We start from the raw sequence: 16,634 nt of genomic DNA on the forward strand, positions 1-16,634 counted from the left end.
ATCTGACTTCGTATGAGGAAGTTATGATTTTTCTAAGATTTAGCATAACAGTGCACAACCCGGAAATTCGAATTTTAGATCGGTCGATTTTCAACCAAAATAATCTAAACGAGAAATGAAGATATCGTTAATAGTGTTGGATTAGTGTCTAAGTCCATAACTATTTTGGTATGTACTTGACCCGATGGTGCATGGTCCTTTTGGGTTGCCTTCACCAAAGCAACTTGATTGGAGAAATAAATAGAGAGAGAGGTTATTATGATTTATTAATATGTTATAAGAATAATATATTAAAGGAGAAATCATATTTGTTTAATTAATATTGGTCAATAATTAATTAAGAATTAATTTTGTGATCAAGTGTAATTAATTAAACTAGAGGGGCTGAATTGTAATTATGTGATAGTTACAAAATAAGGTAAGGATTATCTTATATATAGGGTGAACGAATTTGAGGTGATAATGCCTTAGAATTCGACTAGGATAAGGGTTTCTAAGAGTTATCTTATGGTTGCTTGGTGGACAAGCAACTAGATAAGGATAAGGACTAAAACCCTAATCTTTACACCTATATAAACCCCCCAAGGGTCATGAATTCGTGTATGCCTTCCCTAGAAGTCCTAAGGACGAATTCCTACCTCTCTCCTCTCTCTTTATACCTTCTCCACTTGCTTATGGTGTTTGTAAGCCATTAGAGGAGTGACACTTGTGACTCTCAGCCTTCCAAAGTCAATTCAAGGAGGAATTGGGATTGTTATTACTACATAACAATCAAGGTAACATTATAAACCTATTCTTATGTTAATACTGATTTCCATATGCTAAAATTAGGGTTTATAGTCTTGGATTCAAAGCATGTACAATAGAGAAACCTAGATCCAAGCATTAGGGTTTGTATGAGCACATAGGATGTCTTATGACCAAAACCCATTAGTGGTATCAAAGCCTAGATTGGTTTCTATTGTATTGATGCTTAACATGTTTGAAAAATTCGATTTTTTTGGATTCTGGAGGCTGGACTCGCCGAGTCCATGGCTGAACTCGCCGAGTCCATGCAGACTCGACGAGTCCAAGCCTGACTCGACGAGTCAACTCGTCAGATGGAGGGTATTTCGCGATTTCTTGCTGTTTTTGCTTATGGATTGTTACCTTTTCATGTTAGATCAATATTAATCCGATTATATGATATATTTGACTATATTTTTGATCTAATTGAAGATATTTATCAATTAATAAGATAATTGTTTCCTTATAAGATAATTGATTAATTATTTTGACTAAATTGATAAATTGTTTTGCAAGAAATCATTAAATAAATCAAATATGGATAATTATGTGATTAAATGTTAATTTGAATTATTTGTTATTTGATCCTTGTTGTTATGAAAAGTTTCACATTTTTCCCTTTAGGTTTTATAGTTTAAATTTGAACCCAAAAGTTTTGTTGTTTTGAAATTTAAATAGTTAAAACCCTAATGTTTTGAAAAAGGTTTCAAAAACTTGCCCTCAAGTTTTGGAATTTAAAATTTTGGATTAATAGTTTAATTTGATGTATATTTAAATTCTAAACCCTAATGTTTTGAAATGTTTCAAAACTTGCCCTCAAGTTTTGGAATTTAAAAGTTGATTAAAAGTTTAAATAGGAATGTTAAATTCTAAAACCCTAGCATTGTTTTGAAAAAGTTCAAATCACACGCTTATGGTTTTGTTAATTAATTAAGGTGTATAATTAAAAGAAGTTTAATAAATCCATAAAAGTTTAGGTTTACAATTTAATTGAATTAAAAGTATAATTGTTAAATTAGACCACCTAGTATTTTGAAAGTATAAAATACACCCTATACTATATATAACATTAAAGGTATAACATTATATATGTATGAGTAAAAGTCAGTCTTACCGTTAGTAGGCCTCATTCACGAATCTGGTCTATAAGGGGTGTTTAAGGAAATTGTCTATAAAATTACGATTGAATGGGTATCCACTCTTACCCACCGCACTCTTGACTAGTGGAGGGTCGTTAGCCGAACGGGTAGGATAGGACGAAACCTTCCATTATAAGTATAATGAATTATTAAAGTAACTAAATGTTTTCATAAAATTCCCAATCTTAGTTACTTAGGCAAAAGTGAATTGATGCAATTCCATGAAATTACACTTTGTGCCCTTGCTGAGACGTTAGTGGAGCGCGTGTGGTTAACCGGCACACTAAATGGTTCTAAGCAAAGGTAGCAAAGGGTGACTCAATGTTTGTCATATTTCGGTGGAGCGTGTGTGGTTTACCGGCACATCGAATAGGTGACTGTAACATGTGAGGGCACCATGTAAGTTTGCATGGTTATTCACACCCGCTTTGTGATCCTCGGCATCCCAGTCACAAACAAGAGGGGCATATCGAGATTTAAACATGCCATTGAAAGTTCAATGAATCTCAAAGGATCTAGGAGTTTTCATAGATATAAAACTTAAATTTCTTTTTCGTTTTTCGTGGTGGAAATTAGTGAATCGTCATTCACTTACCTTCAAATATTCTTCAATTAGGGTTACGGCATCCCTCTCTCGAGTTGTAGAATATTGTGTTGGGTCCTAGCCTTAGTATTTCATTTGGGTGATTTACTAAGGATTCAATCGATCAACTAACTTGAATTTGTTTTTCTCCCGTTTTGTAGATGTCAAAGTTCGACAACTATGGTCTTCCCAAATCCCGTGGAACAAGCATTCCACATGAAGATGGTATTCCACGATTCGATCGAGGAACAAGAAATCATGCTTCACTTCCTCCACCTCCTCCAATCGTTCTCCCTAACCCACAAGATCGAAGAATTGAAAGGTTCAATATCACTAAAGCCCTATTGGAAATGAAACATGAAGATGGTAAACCCGTGTGTGCCCACATTCTAGGAATGAAATCACACATTGATAGGTTGATAATGTTGGGTGTGTCATTCCCGAATGAGTTGGCTGTGAATTGGGTTTTGCAGTCACTTCCAGAATCATATAATGAGTTCAAAAGAAAGTATTATATGATGGATCATGACAACAATCTCATTGACCTAACTTACATGCTCATTGCTGCTGAATCAGAAATGATTTGGCGAAGTAATGGAGCGTATTTGTTAGGAGAGTCAACCGACCATACTTCCGAGGACGTTCTAGGAGAACCGACCTGCGTTTGCTGCCAAAAGAAAGGGCGTTGGATACAAGTCTTCCCAAAGAGCCTGAAGAGTCCAGAAGATGGGAGAGTCAAAGAGTATGGCTGCGCTTCAGGTAAAATCCACTATCTAACTCCATTAAGTTCCTATTCATTAATTCTTAATACATAATGTGATAAGATTGCATTTGAATGTTTTGCAGGATCGGTGAAAAGAAAGGAAACTTGGTGAAAGAGCAAGATGAATCTAATAACAAGGAATGGATCTTGATCGCATGGACTTGAAGATTAGATTTTGAGCTTAGATAGTTATGATAGAGTTGTTAGAAATTTTCCTTTTCAAATACATAGTTTTCAATGGATTTTGCATTATAAGGACAAATGTTTTCCGCTGCTTTTATAAATAAAATAAATTTTCGTTTGACTTATTTATTTGTTTATTTCCTTGCAATGAAATCGTTATGAAAATTGGTGTTTGCATATTTCTACAACAAATGGATATGGTTCTTACTTATGGTATTTATGGAAAAGTCGAGAATTTACCAAATAGGGAGAGTTTCTCATCGCCCAAGTTTAAATTGGACAGAAACTTGGAATCTTGCAACGTGGATGCACGATGAATGAGAAATTTCGTATTTGGAAATTAGACTAATTCATTGACAAAGAGTCAAGTGAAGGACTAGGAGATCGAGCACACATAGTTGCGTGTTGATCAAAGTCCACCATAAGAGTAACAAAGATATTCGTCATGATTTACTAAAAGTCTAGTAAATATGATTATACTTACAAGATTAAGTGTAATTCTGAATTGATTGAAAATGTTTAAATTAATAGCAGAACGAATAAGAAGAATCAAGTAGGCAGAAAGATAAAAGTTTCTCCGTTCTAAGAAGAAGGGAGAGTAGCTTTTATGCTTTATGATAGGTCTTAATGATTAAGAACCATATCTCAATTGATCCTCTAAGTGAGTCTTAGTACAATTGTATGTTTAAGAAGAGGAATCAAGGATTGAAGAAATGGTCAAATCAAGAAGTCTATCATACTTCGTTCCAAAACAAGTCTTAAAGTTAAGATTGTGACAATGAGTGAAAAGTATTAAAGGTTTATAACATTCATTAAATGTGGTAAGTTGTGATGTCTTGGATAAGACAAAGACCAACTAGGACCAATTTATAAAGAGTTTTGATAAAAGCTACACTAACTCTTGAATATTTGTTTGTCAAGAAATGTTTTGACAAGAGAATCTCATATGTCAAGGAGTCAGTGGGAGTCTTTATAATCTTGAAAAGGTTCAAGAACAAATCAAATAAACCTTATCGATCATCACTAGCACACGAGTTGAGGTTTACAACCTATCGTGATGACATTACTTGGTTTCTATGCCAATCCAATCGAGTTAATTATGCATGTGAGTTCTATGAGTTCTCATTTTGAACGCATAAAAGGCAAAGCACCTTAATCAATGAAAGGTACATTGATAGGAAAGGGTGAGCTGCTTAACTGTTTGGAAGACATGGTGGGCAGCTGTGCTAACATAAGGCAAGAAATCAAGATTAAGAAAGTTCGGTCCATATGAGTTTGAATTTGTCGTAAACTCTGGCTTTAACAAATTCACATGGATAAGAACACATACACCATTTAAATCTAAGTGTCATAAGATTTCCTCCTTCATGAAAATGATTGTGAGGAAATGCTTTCACTAAGAAAGATTTTAAGAAGATAGTGATTGTAAAATTGCATTCTCGAATTCGATTATGGTTACGGTATCCCTTTCCATAATTTGAATTGTGAGGTTTGGCAACTAGTCTTAATAGTTTAGACACACATATGAGCTATCGAAGGCAAAGGTGTATAAGTTCAAGAAGCCTTGATAAAAGATTATCAAAGCACTAAGTATTAGAAACATGAACTTAAGAAATTCAATAAGCATTGTTTTTCTGAAAGTTAAGATACATGTCGAAGCTAGTAGGAGCATAAGTGTTATGTTTTATAATAATCATCATGATAGTGGGAGCATAAATGTTATGATTGTATGATTATTAAGGCACTTATTGCAAGTTGGCAATATTAATTATAGAAAACAAGAGTTATACCTTGCAAAGTAGTAAGGGTTGAAAGGTTGTTTTGCTATAATTAAGGGAGAGAGTATTATGCTTCATTTCAAATCTAAAGGATTAGGTTGAGAAATGTTAATAAACTTAGTCAAGGGTACATAGTGTGTTCTTAAAATTTCAATTATGATTACGACATTCCTCTTCGCAATTCGAATTTTGAGAACATAGCAAATAAAACATTATGCGTCATGTCCCATACGCTTCGGGTATAGGATCGATTGCAAATGCTTTAATGTTTGACCATTCTAAAATTTTCCAAATGTCTAGCGCATTTAGAGGGAAAAAGGACTAGAATCGGTTTTGACTAAAATAATTAAACAACTATCAAAGGACAATTCTAAGTTCGACGAGGATTGGTCGCTTGTGAGTAGTTGGAAGTATAATATTGGAAGATATGGAAATGTTCTCATATTGGATGGACCATATCGACATTATTAGGAATAGATAAGATTCTATTAAAAATAAGTTGTCATATGGAAAATATGGAAATGTATCTATATTGGGAATTGAATAATGAAAAATCTATGTCTAGATTAGAAACTTTTATGCAAAAGGATGTTCAAAGGAATGTACTTTGAGTGAGAGACATCATATCTAAGGAATTGTCTTGTAACAATCTCCGATAGAGGACTTTGTAATTTCATTGGCAATAGTCTTTGTGACTTTGGTGCAGTGACATTACGAAAGGATCATTGCATAAAATGTTAGAATCTAGCATATTCTATAAGTAGCAAGAATTTGATATTCTTTCACTTATGAAAATGGATTTGGAGTTGTGAAATGAGAAGGATTGGAAATGTGTTTAATGTGATCTATTTCAGAAAATAAGAACCATAGGTAAACATTGTGTGCATGCTAGGAGCATGAGACAAGTGTTGTAATTCAAGTAAGAAGTTGATTAACCGAAACGACGAATAATGAGTAATCGATATGGTGATAAATAAAAGGCGTTTTATTTATACTCAAAGGTTTGAGGCCATATAGGATTAGTATTATTCTTGTGTTTCACATTTGCATGTTTTGACTTCCAGAATAACTTAATTGGTTAAGAACAGTCAAATTATTCGAACGGGCCACAGTCGTTCATATGTTGGAAGTAGGTATGAGTGAAGACTGTTGTGAATTGGTGTGTGGATTGTCTAAAGAGCATTAGACATAGGCAAATGTTTGCTGCAACGTTCATGAGTGCTTATGAATATGATTTGAGCATTGGATCAAACCCACGCTCACTTGGATCACTCCATGGAATTGTATCATGAGTGATTGGTGAGACGATAACATCTTATATTTTTGAAACCGAGATGTGTGAGTTGTATCTTGCGAATCGGTTGCACATTGATAATATGTAAACGCACTAGTAACTTGGTGTTATAAAACAGATTGTTGTGTGTGATTTGGTGCGTGAGTGCAAGCGAGCATTGTATCAAAGTTTATCCGTTTCTTTTATTCAAAGTAGGATACAAGCGATATCTTTGGGCCCCTCGATGGTTTAGTGATGATAAACGTAAATGCTCGGCCGGGCTAGGGCTAATTTGATTTGTTCAATTGGTCAGTCGTCATAAATCAGAAATCGAGTTATAGTACAGAGAGAATGATTTGAAATCATATCTCATATGATATCTAGAATGGAGGAATATATGATCCCTTATCTAAGGACACGCGTATCTGATATGATCAGAGTTGACAACGGCTTTGGAAAGCTACGATTGCAGATCGGGATCTGAAGTCATACGCAGAATAGTTGTTAGACTTATCCAAGTGGGAGACTGTTGGATTAGTGTCTAAGTCCATAACTATTTTGGTATGTACTTGACCCGATGGTGCATGGTCCTTTTGGGTTGCCTTCACCAAAGCAACTTGATTGGAGAAATAAATAGAGAGAGAGGTTATTATGATTTATTAATATGTTATAAGAATAATATATTAAAGGAGAAATCATATTTGTTTAATTAATATTGGTCAATAATTAATTAAGAATTAATTTTGTGATCAAGTGTAATTAATTAAACTAGAGGGGCTGAATTGTAATTATGTGATAGTTACAAAATAAGGTAAGGATTATCTTATATATAGGGTGAACGAATTTGAGGTGATAATGCCTTAGAATTCGACTAGGATAAGGGTTTCTAAGAGTTATCTTATGGTTGCTTGGTGGACAAGCAACTAGATAAGGATAAGGACTAAAACCCTAATCTTTACACCTATATAAACCCCCCAAGGGTCATGAATTCGTGTATGCCTTCCCTAGAAGTCCTAAGGACGAATTCCTACCTCTCTCCTCTCTCTTTATACCTTCTCCACTTGCTTATGGTGTTTGTAAGCCATTAGAGGAGTGACACTTGTGACTCTCAGCCTTCCAAAGTCAATTCAAGGAGGAATTGGGATTGTTATTACTACATAACAATCAAGGTAACATTATAAACCTATTCTTATGTTAATACTGATTTCCATATGCTAAAATTAGGGTTTATAGTCTTGGATTCAAAGCATGTACAATAGAGAAACCTAGATCCAAGCATTAGGGTTTGTATGAGCACATAGGATGTCTTATGACCAAAACCCATCAAATAGGACTTAAACGATTAAAGACAGTAAAAAACGGAGCTCGTATGCGAAAGATATGGACGAAGCTTGGTCCCTACTCTTCGAGCGCGATAAATTCGATACAGTTTTGTAAATCTGAGATAGAATGAGAATTGCCTGACGGCATATAAATGAAAGTTGTAGTACTCGTAAATACCAACGCGTGGATATAAAGAATGTCAAAAATGGAGTTCGTATGAACGAGTTACAAATTATAATAGCATATTTACGTATTAAAATAAAGTATAAAATCATATATACGTACACAGAAAGGTATCGAAGATTTGGTTATTATAAGACTAGTGTTGAGTACTTTCAACATTAGTTTTGTACAAATATCGTTAAATCTATTTAAAATAGTATTATGAAGGAGTGTTTAGTCGTTTATATAACTATAAGGTCATTAAGTAATTATGGAGGGTAGTTTTTATAAATTCAATTACTATAAATAAGAGGCTTAGGCTCTCATATTTATTGCACCATTCTCTTGATTCAAGAGTCTTTCTCTTCTTATCCCCCGACCATTTTTGTCCCTCGTGATTCGACTTCTCTTTTTGTAGTTTTAGTATAGTAAGGTGAGCGTTGAAGCACTGCACGAATCTTTCTTAGAAAGATTCAGCGACGAAGTTCTGCCCCTGCAGAGCCCGGCTCCTAGCTAAAACCCCCTTGTAAGTAAGTTATGATTACCCTATTTTAATATAGCTTATATTTAAAATTAGTATTGTTATTATGACCTTATAATAAATATTTGAGCTATTATTATATAAGTGTCGTTATAATATCTTTTTAACTACTCGCGGTACAGAGAATCTGGTTTAAAGGACTGCATAGGGTTGTTGGATTTCAGAAGTGTTATATGCCAAAATGGTCCTGCCCTCCGGTGTTTTATGTCTGACCCCTTTCTGCATATAGTAGTTGAAAAGTATTGTTTAAATGCTTATATAATAATAATAAGACTAATAATTAGTCACGGTAAATATTAGACTAAAATCTAGTGGTAATAATACTAGGTTTCGTCGAAGGAAATTATTTTAAAGTAAACGAAGCGTTGTCCGAGTACCGAGTCACCACCTTATCAAGTGAGTGCATAGTTACTTTCATCTTACACATAGATATGAAGTATTTTATATAAATTACGTGCTATGTGTGCATATTATCTAAATACTTGCTGTCTATGTTGGATGAATGATTTTATACATGTTTTAAATGATTCAAACTGTATATTTATTTTATATCTACAATTATGTTGGGATAAAACATGGGTAAATGAAATAGTTGGTGTATGATGAAATAAAATTATGAGAGATAGGTGATGAGAGGAAGGTGATGATAATTAGGTGAGGATAGATAGGTGATGATGAATCGGTGATGTAGGATGAAAGATACTAAAACATTGTTCGACAATTTGGAGATGTAGTCATCTACCAGAGTATAGATGGTGACCACAAACTATTATAGACAACCCCGTGGAAACACCAGCAGACTCATAACCTGTAGGTGATGAATTACGAGTTCAGGCGATGTTGTAACTACGTATTCATGCGATGATACTCTGACCCCTTACTATGAATTACGAGTTCAGGCGATGTTGTAACTATGTATTAATGCGATGATACCCTAACCCTTGTTGGGCACGTATTGAGGGAGTAATCCCTGAATCAATACTTTCTATGCGATGTAGGCGATGATCCTTAGGGAAAGTCCTTAGGAACAAAACATATAAGGAAATGCGATATAAGGAGATGAGAGGTAAATATGATGTAGGAGACAACCCTTAGGATAAATCCTTAGGGAAGGTACTTAGGAATAAAGAAGATAATGGGGATGGGTAATTGGGTTAATTGTTTGATGATTAAACATAATAATTATATTACTGTGGGTTGATAACCCTATATACTCACCAGGTTTCCCAACCTGACCCGCTCAGTTTACTTCTATCACATGTGACGATGTGAAGTTACATTACACTGAGAGATTAAGAAGATATAGATCACTGGTGTAAATGAATGTAAGTTCTGTTTATGCTTATGTTTCTGTATTGGCGATGACATCCCAAATGTTTTAAAAGGAATAAAAATACATTTCTTTGGAAATGCCCTGATAATGAAATTATCATGTTTTTATAGGAACAAATTTCGCAACGTTTTTTATTGAAAGAGATAATCTGATTTTTATAAAGCATAAACAAAATCGGTTTTTTCTGGCCGTGAAAATGGGGATGTCACATTTGCATGCTATTTTTGTTATGTTGTGTGATGATACTTTGGGGGAACTTACTAAGCTTTGGCTTATAGTTTCGGTTTATTGTTTTAGGTACTTCAGAGGATTGTGGGAAAGCGAAGTTTTAATCATGCATATATTCATGTTTTCATGACATTGGATTTTGGGATACTCTGATTTTGATTAATACTTTTGAAACAATGGGTTTTTTTTTGTAGAAACTTTATGGTTAATGGGTTGTTTTTGAAAAGTTAAAATTTATTGTTGTTTTTGGGATGTTACAATATTTTAACATCGTGAGATTGAAATCCATATGTACTCGCCAGATTTCCCAACCTGACCCACTCGTTTTCTTTGTATCACTAGTATCGATACGAAGGTACTTAATGTTTGGATATGATGAGAGATTAATGGAAATATATGCCATTAGCTATTGTAAGACCTGTAATATTTTTGTTATGCTTATGTTTCTGTATTGACGATGACCTCCCAAAATTATTAATGAAACGCATTTCTTTGGAAATGCTTGGTAATAATATTATCACATTATTGGGAACAAATTCTGCATTATAATTCTTTAAAAATGATACTCTGAAATGAAATAAACATAATGAAATCGGCCTTTTCTAGCCGTGAAAATGAGGATGTCACATACTCCAACCATAGATTTCTTAATAATTTTATGTTTCCTTTAATGACATTCCAACCTCTCGACATCATTTATATCTTTTAATGAATTGTATTAACCATAAAATCCCTTAAACCCATTATTTAAATCGCTACCTTTTAATTATTGATTAATCCTTTTAAATATTAAATAACTTCATTTTAGTTAATTTATTTCATTTTACTATTATAAAACTAAAATCATTGGTGAAATAATTATTCGAATAATGGAAGTGACGGAAGCAAATTCGGATCGTTACAAGTAGAGAATGTTGTGAGGTGTAAAAAGAGAGTGAGTGAGGTTTCCGTTTATAGCGTCCGATCTTAGTGTGCGCTGCGCGCACGTGCACGCTAGCTCAACCCAACTTTGGACACATCTCACCTTCTCGTTTGTCCATGTTTTCTCGAATCTCGACGGATCTGGTTGTCAGAGTGCACGTCGCGCGTGACACACGTTATGCCCACACGAAAACAATCATTAGACTTGATTACCCCTAGCTTAGAGTCATCAGACTGGATTGCCTCGGCCTAATCAGTTATCAGACTAGAATACCCGGGTCTGTTGGCTTACGCACATATCAGTAAAGCCTCAACCCAAACCACACTATTTCGACATATGCAAAAGATAAATCATATAACAACAACAAATAATCATGCAGATCTAACATATCACTACAACATATCAACATCTTATATATTAGGGTATATAACCTAGTGGGTCGACATCGATGCCTTTTGCCCATAAGTACAAATATTAGGGGTGTAAACGAGACGAGACAGCTCACGAGAAACTCGGGTCCAACTCGGAAAATATTCGAAATCGACTCGGCTTTAGTCGAGTCGAGCTCGAGCTCGAGCTACTCGAGTACATTATCGAGCCGAGCTCGAGTATTAAATTACCCGACTCAAAAAGCTCGTGAGCTTAATTGAGTATTTATAAAATTACATTTTTACCCTTTATACATCTAGTAAATTATTAAACAATTTTAATATTTTTAACTATTAGTCTTATACTCTATTAGGCGGTAAAGGAAATAAGACACTAAAGATTTCAAAACGTTTTTACACTTTCTAGCCCTAATTCCTAACAAATTACACGCCTCCCTCCATACTCCATTGACGAATCTTATACCTCAAATCCTCAATTCATTGTCGTTCCAGACTTCCGGTATGACAATACCTGCTATCTTCGAGACTTCGACCACCACTAGTCCTCTACCGTTGAGGCGTCGACAACCGCTAGTCCACTACCGACCAGTCGACCACCTACATTCTACAGTCGACGTCGGTATCAGTACCTGCCGCCGCCAATGAAAAAATCTCCGGCTAGTCGACGTTCACAAGCCTGAGAAAGGTATCACTATCATCAATATTCAAAATTTCCAAATAAATTTTAGTGAATGTTATCTTTGATTTTCTGTAGTGTAATTTATATTGTAAAAAGTTATAAGAAATAATTTCGATTTGTATTTTGCACTTCAGTAGTTGATTGGTATGAGTTCACATGGTTGGGACTTGGGAGTTTCGTTACTCAATATTCATGTTGTGCTTAACGAAGTGTTTTTTTCTTAACTTATCTTCATTTTTCACTCATGTCTCTCACTCACGTCTGTCACTCTATGATGTATGGACTAAGAAATCAGTCAATCACAACAAAATTCTTTTCTATTATAGATTATTGTTAGCATTTAGGTATGAGATTAGATTATGCTAAAAAAATTTGTAATATAGATTTCTTACATAATTATTTTCCCTGCCTACTATTATGATATTGTCTGTTTCCTTTTGGTTTTCATTAAAAGTTGTTGATCTATTTTGTTGAATTATATTTCTTCCATTGATAGTTTCATAATGTCATATAGATTTTTTGCAGATGGAATCATGTAGACCTGAAGTTTCATCAGCTCCAACATTAGAGCAAAATTCTGCTGCAAACCAACAACATGAGAACACTGGTTCTGTAAATGACAGAAATAGCCCTCCTAATAATACTGAAGAAGAAAATGCAGATGAAGAAAGTTCCCATTTTGAAAGGAAGAAAAGGCAAAAGACTTCTCCAGTATGGGGTGATTTTAAAGAAGTTATGATGTCTGATGGGACTAAAAAAGCACAATGTATACATTGTAAAAGTAAACTCTCCATATTAGCAAGCGCTAGTACTAGTCATTTGGGACGACACTTGAAGAAATGTATCCCAAAAAAACTTTATGACCAACAACAACAAAAGATCACTTTGCAAGTAGTTGATTCGGGAAGTAATTCACAACATGTCACCCCCGCCTTTACTGATGGAAAGTTTGATATGATGAAAATGAGAGAGTCAATTGCACATTGGATACTTATGCACGAACATCCTTTCACAATTGTTGAGGAAGAGGGGTTTAACATGATGCAAAAGCGCGGAATGCTTGAGTGGGAAACCGTCTCACGTGTTTCCATTAAGGCAGATTGTAAAAAAGTTTTTGAGATAGAAAAGAAGAAGCTGAAGGATTTATTGAAATCTATTTCAAGGATTAGTGTGACCACAGATATATGAAAGTCTACCAATCAGAAGATCGAATATATGGTTCTTACAGGCCATTTTGTCGATTCTAATTGGCATTTACAGAAGCGTGTTCTTAGCTTTATTCACTTACCTCCTCCTCATCGTGGGCTTGAGATTGCCAACAATCTTTATAAGTGTTTGAAGGATTGGTGCATTGAGAATAAGGTGTTTACTATTTCGGTTGACAATGCCTCAAATAATGACTCGGCTGTTAGGATCTTAAGTGAAACTTTTTCAAGGGTTAAGAAGTTGCCTTGTGGAGGAAAGATGTTTCATGTACGTTGTTGTGCACACATCTTGAATCTTATGGTTCAAGATGGACTTTCTAGAATTGGCCATATCATTGAGGATATAGACGACTCTGTCACATTTATCAATCAAAATGAGTCAAGACTCAACTTGTTTTCTGAGATTGTGCAACAATTACAATTGCCACATAGAAAACTTATTCTTGAATGCAAGACAAGGTGGAACTCAACATATGAAATGTTGTCCGCTGCAATCAAATTTAAAGAGGTATTTCCAATGTACAAAGAAAGAGAGCCACGCTACATTAGTTGTCCCACAAATGAAGATTGGATAAAGGTGGAAAAGGTATGTGAGATTTTAGAAGTTTTTTACTCTGCAACTAATATTATCTCTGGTAGTGAGTATCCAACTTCAAACCTATTTCTTAATGAAGTTTATAGAATCAAAGTTTTGTTGGACAAGAAGCTTCAAGATCCTAACGAATATTATTTTGTTCATGACATGGTTCGGTGCATGAAACAAAAATTTGATAAGTATTGGGGAGAGTGCAACTTGATGATGTTGATTGGTGCTATTTTAGACCCTAGGTGCAAAATGAGGGTTATTGAGTTTTGTTTTCCTAGGATATATCCCGAACAGGAAGCTTGTGAAAATATAGACAAAGTTAAAAAAGCTTTATATGAATTGTATGGAGAATATGTGGATGAATATTGTTCTAGTGGCGGTGAAGGAAATTGTGAAACTGTTGTTGGTTTAAGTGGAAACAATGTGAACATTCAACCCTCATCTTCCGGATGGTCCGAGTTTGCTCAGTTTGTAAGAACAGTTGAAAATATACAACCACAAAAATCAGATTTAGATAATTATCTTGAAGAGGGTTGTTACATTTGTGATGCTGGCCCAACACCGTTTGATGCTTTACAATGGTGGCGATCAAATTCGTTAAAATATCGTATATTATCACGCATGGCTCGAGATATACTTGCTATTCCCATCACCATTGTTGCATCGGAAGCTACTTTTAGTGCGGGTAGTAGAGTTATTGACACATATAGAGCATCATTGGCTCCCGAAACGGTTGAAGTCTTACTTTGTGGAGGAGATTGGTGTCGAAGCCTCCATGGTTTGAAAAGAAAGAACAAGGTATGATTCATTTGTTTCTCATTACTTTTTATTTATATTTTATAATTTAATATATTTATTGTTCTCGTGTTTATGCGTTTCATAAAGAGAAACAACAAATGGAGATCAATCTTCCTATTCCATGACAGATACATGAGAAGTAAGCATATTTAAAATGTTTAAAACTGTAAATTTTAGCTAATTTTTGTTGTTTTCAGGTTAAGTTGTTTTTTTGCTGTTGTTGCTGTTTTTTTGTTGCTGTTGTTGCTGTTTTTTGCCATTGTTGCTGCTTTTTTGGTGCTGCTGTTGCTGTTTTTTTTGCCACTGTTGCTGTTTTTTGGTGCTGATTTTTGATGTTGCTGTTTAGGTTAGTTTGCTGTTTTTTTTGGTTATTTGTGTTGTATTTTTTGGTTATTGTTGTTATTTTGACAGGTACAAGAGATTGTGTTGGTGCTGAATTGGTAAAATGCAAATACATAGATGCTTGATGATATATTGACATTAGATGTTTCTTTTTGGTATTTTGGATATTTTTAAAATGCAAAGACATAGATGTTTCTTTTTGGTATTTTGGATATATGTAAAATGCAAAGACATAGATGGTTTATTGTGCATTTTTGCTATTTTGGACAATGTAAAAGCATATGGAATGTTTTTAATTTTTGATGATTTTCACCTTTTTTTATTTTTTAATTTTAGTCAAGTCGAACCGAGCTCGCGAGCCGAGCTCGATAGTATCGAGTATTTCACGAGTCGAGTTTGAGCTTCAGATTTAAGCTCGAGGCGAGTTCGAGTCAAGTATTTTAAGCGAGTCGAGATTCGAGCTTGGCAATACTCGGTTCGACTCGACTCGTTTACACCCCTAAGTACAATGAGGAAAACTCACCCCACAATCTGAAAAATAGTTGAACAGATCACCGCTCCAAATACTGCCTCTATAGATCACCTATACAAATAACAGGGACCCAATCTCTACTATTTTTGAATTTCCCAAAATTCCCTTAAGTCAAACTTGGTCAAGTCTATGGTTAAAGGTCAAAGTAAAAAAATCAAAGAGTCAACACACGCGGAGTACGCCCTGCATACTCTATTACCACACATGGCGTTGCGAATCCCTTTCTAGATTACGAGGCCCTAGTTATTACACACTGCGTATCACTAGGTACGCCTTGCATACTCAACCAACACCCACTTTCCTCATTAAGTGCTTATTCCTTTAAGTCCTTACATCCAAATCTCAAATCTAACCCTAAATAACCTCTTAAATCATAAACTTTCCAACTTTATAACTTTGCATGACTAGAAAGTGTCCAAATCTAAAAACCTTAACATATCATAAGATTCTAAGCCTCAATACTCATGAATGGATGAAAGGAAAGGATCAATATCACATTTTTTATGACTCCATGCACTTCAAAAACATTTGAAAAGGCTACTCATTAGGTATGGAGTAGCTCATACTCAACTATGCCAAGAATATGGGATCAAAATGCACACAACTTAACTAACAAGATCTAGTGAAACACTCATCAAGTTCAGAATTATATACCTTTTGGAGGTTGCTTGAGAGGTGAAATTCCCAAATCTACAATGCTTGAAGCTTTCCAAGTGCACTCCAATGATCTTCTTCCTTCAAGGTTGGACATAAAACACTCAAATAACTCAAAAACTCTCAAATGAAAATTAGGGTCTGCAAGGGGTCGTTTGGGGGGATGGAGGCTGAAGGTGTTAGGGTTTATGGGAGTTAAGGTTGCTTAAATATGGTTCAAATCCTCAATATTAGGGTTTGCATATCTGCCGAGTACGCCTTGCGTCTCCATTGAGTACGCCATGCATACTCTTAAACATCCGCGTCCTTTTTAAAGCTTACGCCCAACGTACGCCCCGAGTATGCAGGGCGTAAGGACCATTTTTTTTGCAATAATTGGTAATTTGAAACAAGAAAGGAAATTACCTGATTGGTTGGGTGTTACAAAAGAAGTCG

At 34.8% G+C, this 16,634-nt stretch overlaps 1 protein-coding gene across 2 annotated transcripts; it reads left to right on the top strand.

Annotated features, from left to right (window-relative positions):
- The first annotated feature begins 11,841 nt into the window (after positions 1-11,841).
- LOC111885341 (zinc finger BED domain-containing protein RICESLEEPER 2-like) lies at positions 11,842-15,713 on the top strand. 2 transcript variants are annotated; one of them, XM_052763974.1, is made up of 2 exons: positions 11,842-12,088; positions 12,597-15,713. In XM_052763974.1, the coding sequence occupies exon 2, from the start codon at positions 13,298-13,300 to the stop codon at positions 14,675-14,677; it is 1,380 nt and encodes a 459-aa protein (XP_052619934.1). In that variant the 5' UTR covers positions 11,842-12,088; positions 12,597-13,297; the 3' UTR covers positions 14,678-15,713. The 2 variants fall into 2 exon arrangements, with proteins under 2 accessions (XP_052619934.1, XP_052619933.1); XM_052763973.1 differs by having other exon boundaries at positions 12,608-15,713.
- The last annotated feature ends 921 nt before the right edge of the window (positions 15,714-16,634 follow it).

Source organism: Lactuca sativa, chromosome 5 (assembly GCF_002870075.4).
Source record: "Lactuca sativa cultivar Salinas chromosome 5, Lsat_Salinas_v11, whole genome shotgun sequence".
NCBI classification, from domain to species: Eukaryota; Viridiplantae; Streptophyta; class Magnoliopsida; order Asterales; family Asteraceae; genus Lactuca; species Lactuca sativa.

Bases quoted from the DNA above. Each gene is read 5' to 3' on its own strand.
- LOC111885341 (XM_052763974.1), top strand. From the start codon at position 13,298: ATGGTTCTTACAGGCCATTTTGTCGATTCTAATTGGCATTTACAGAAG.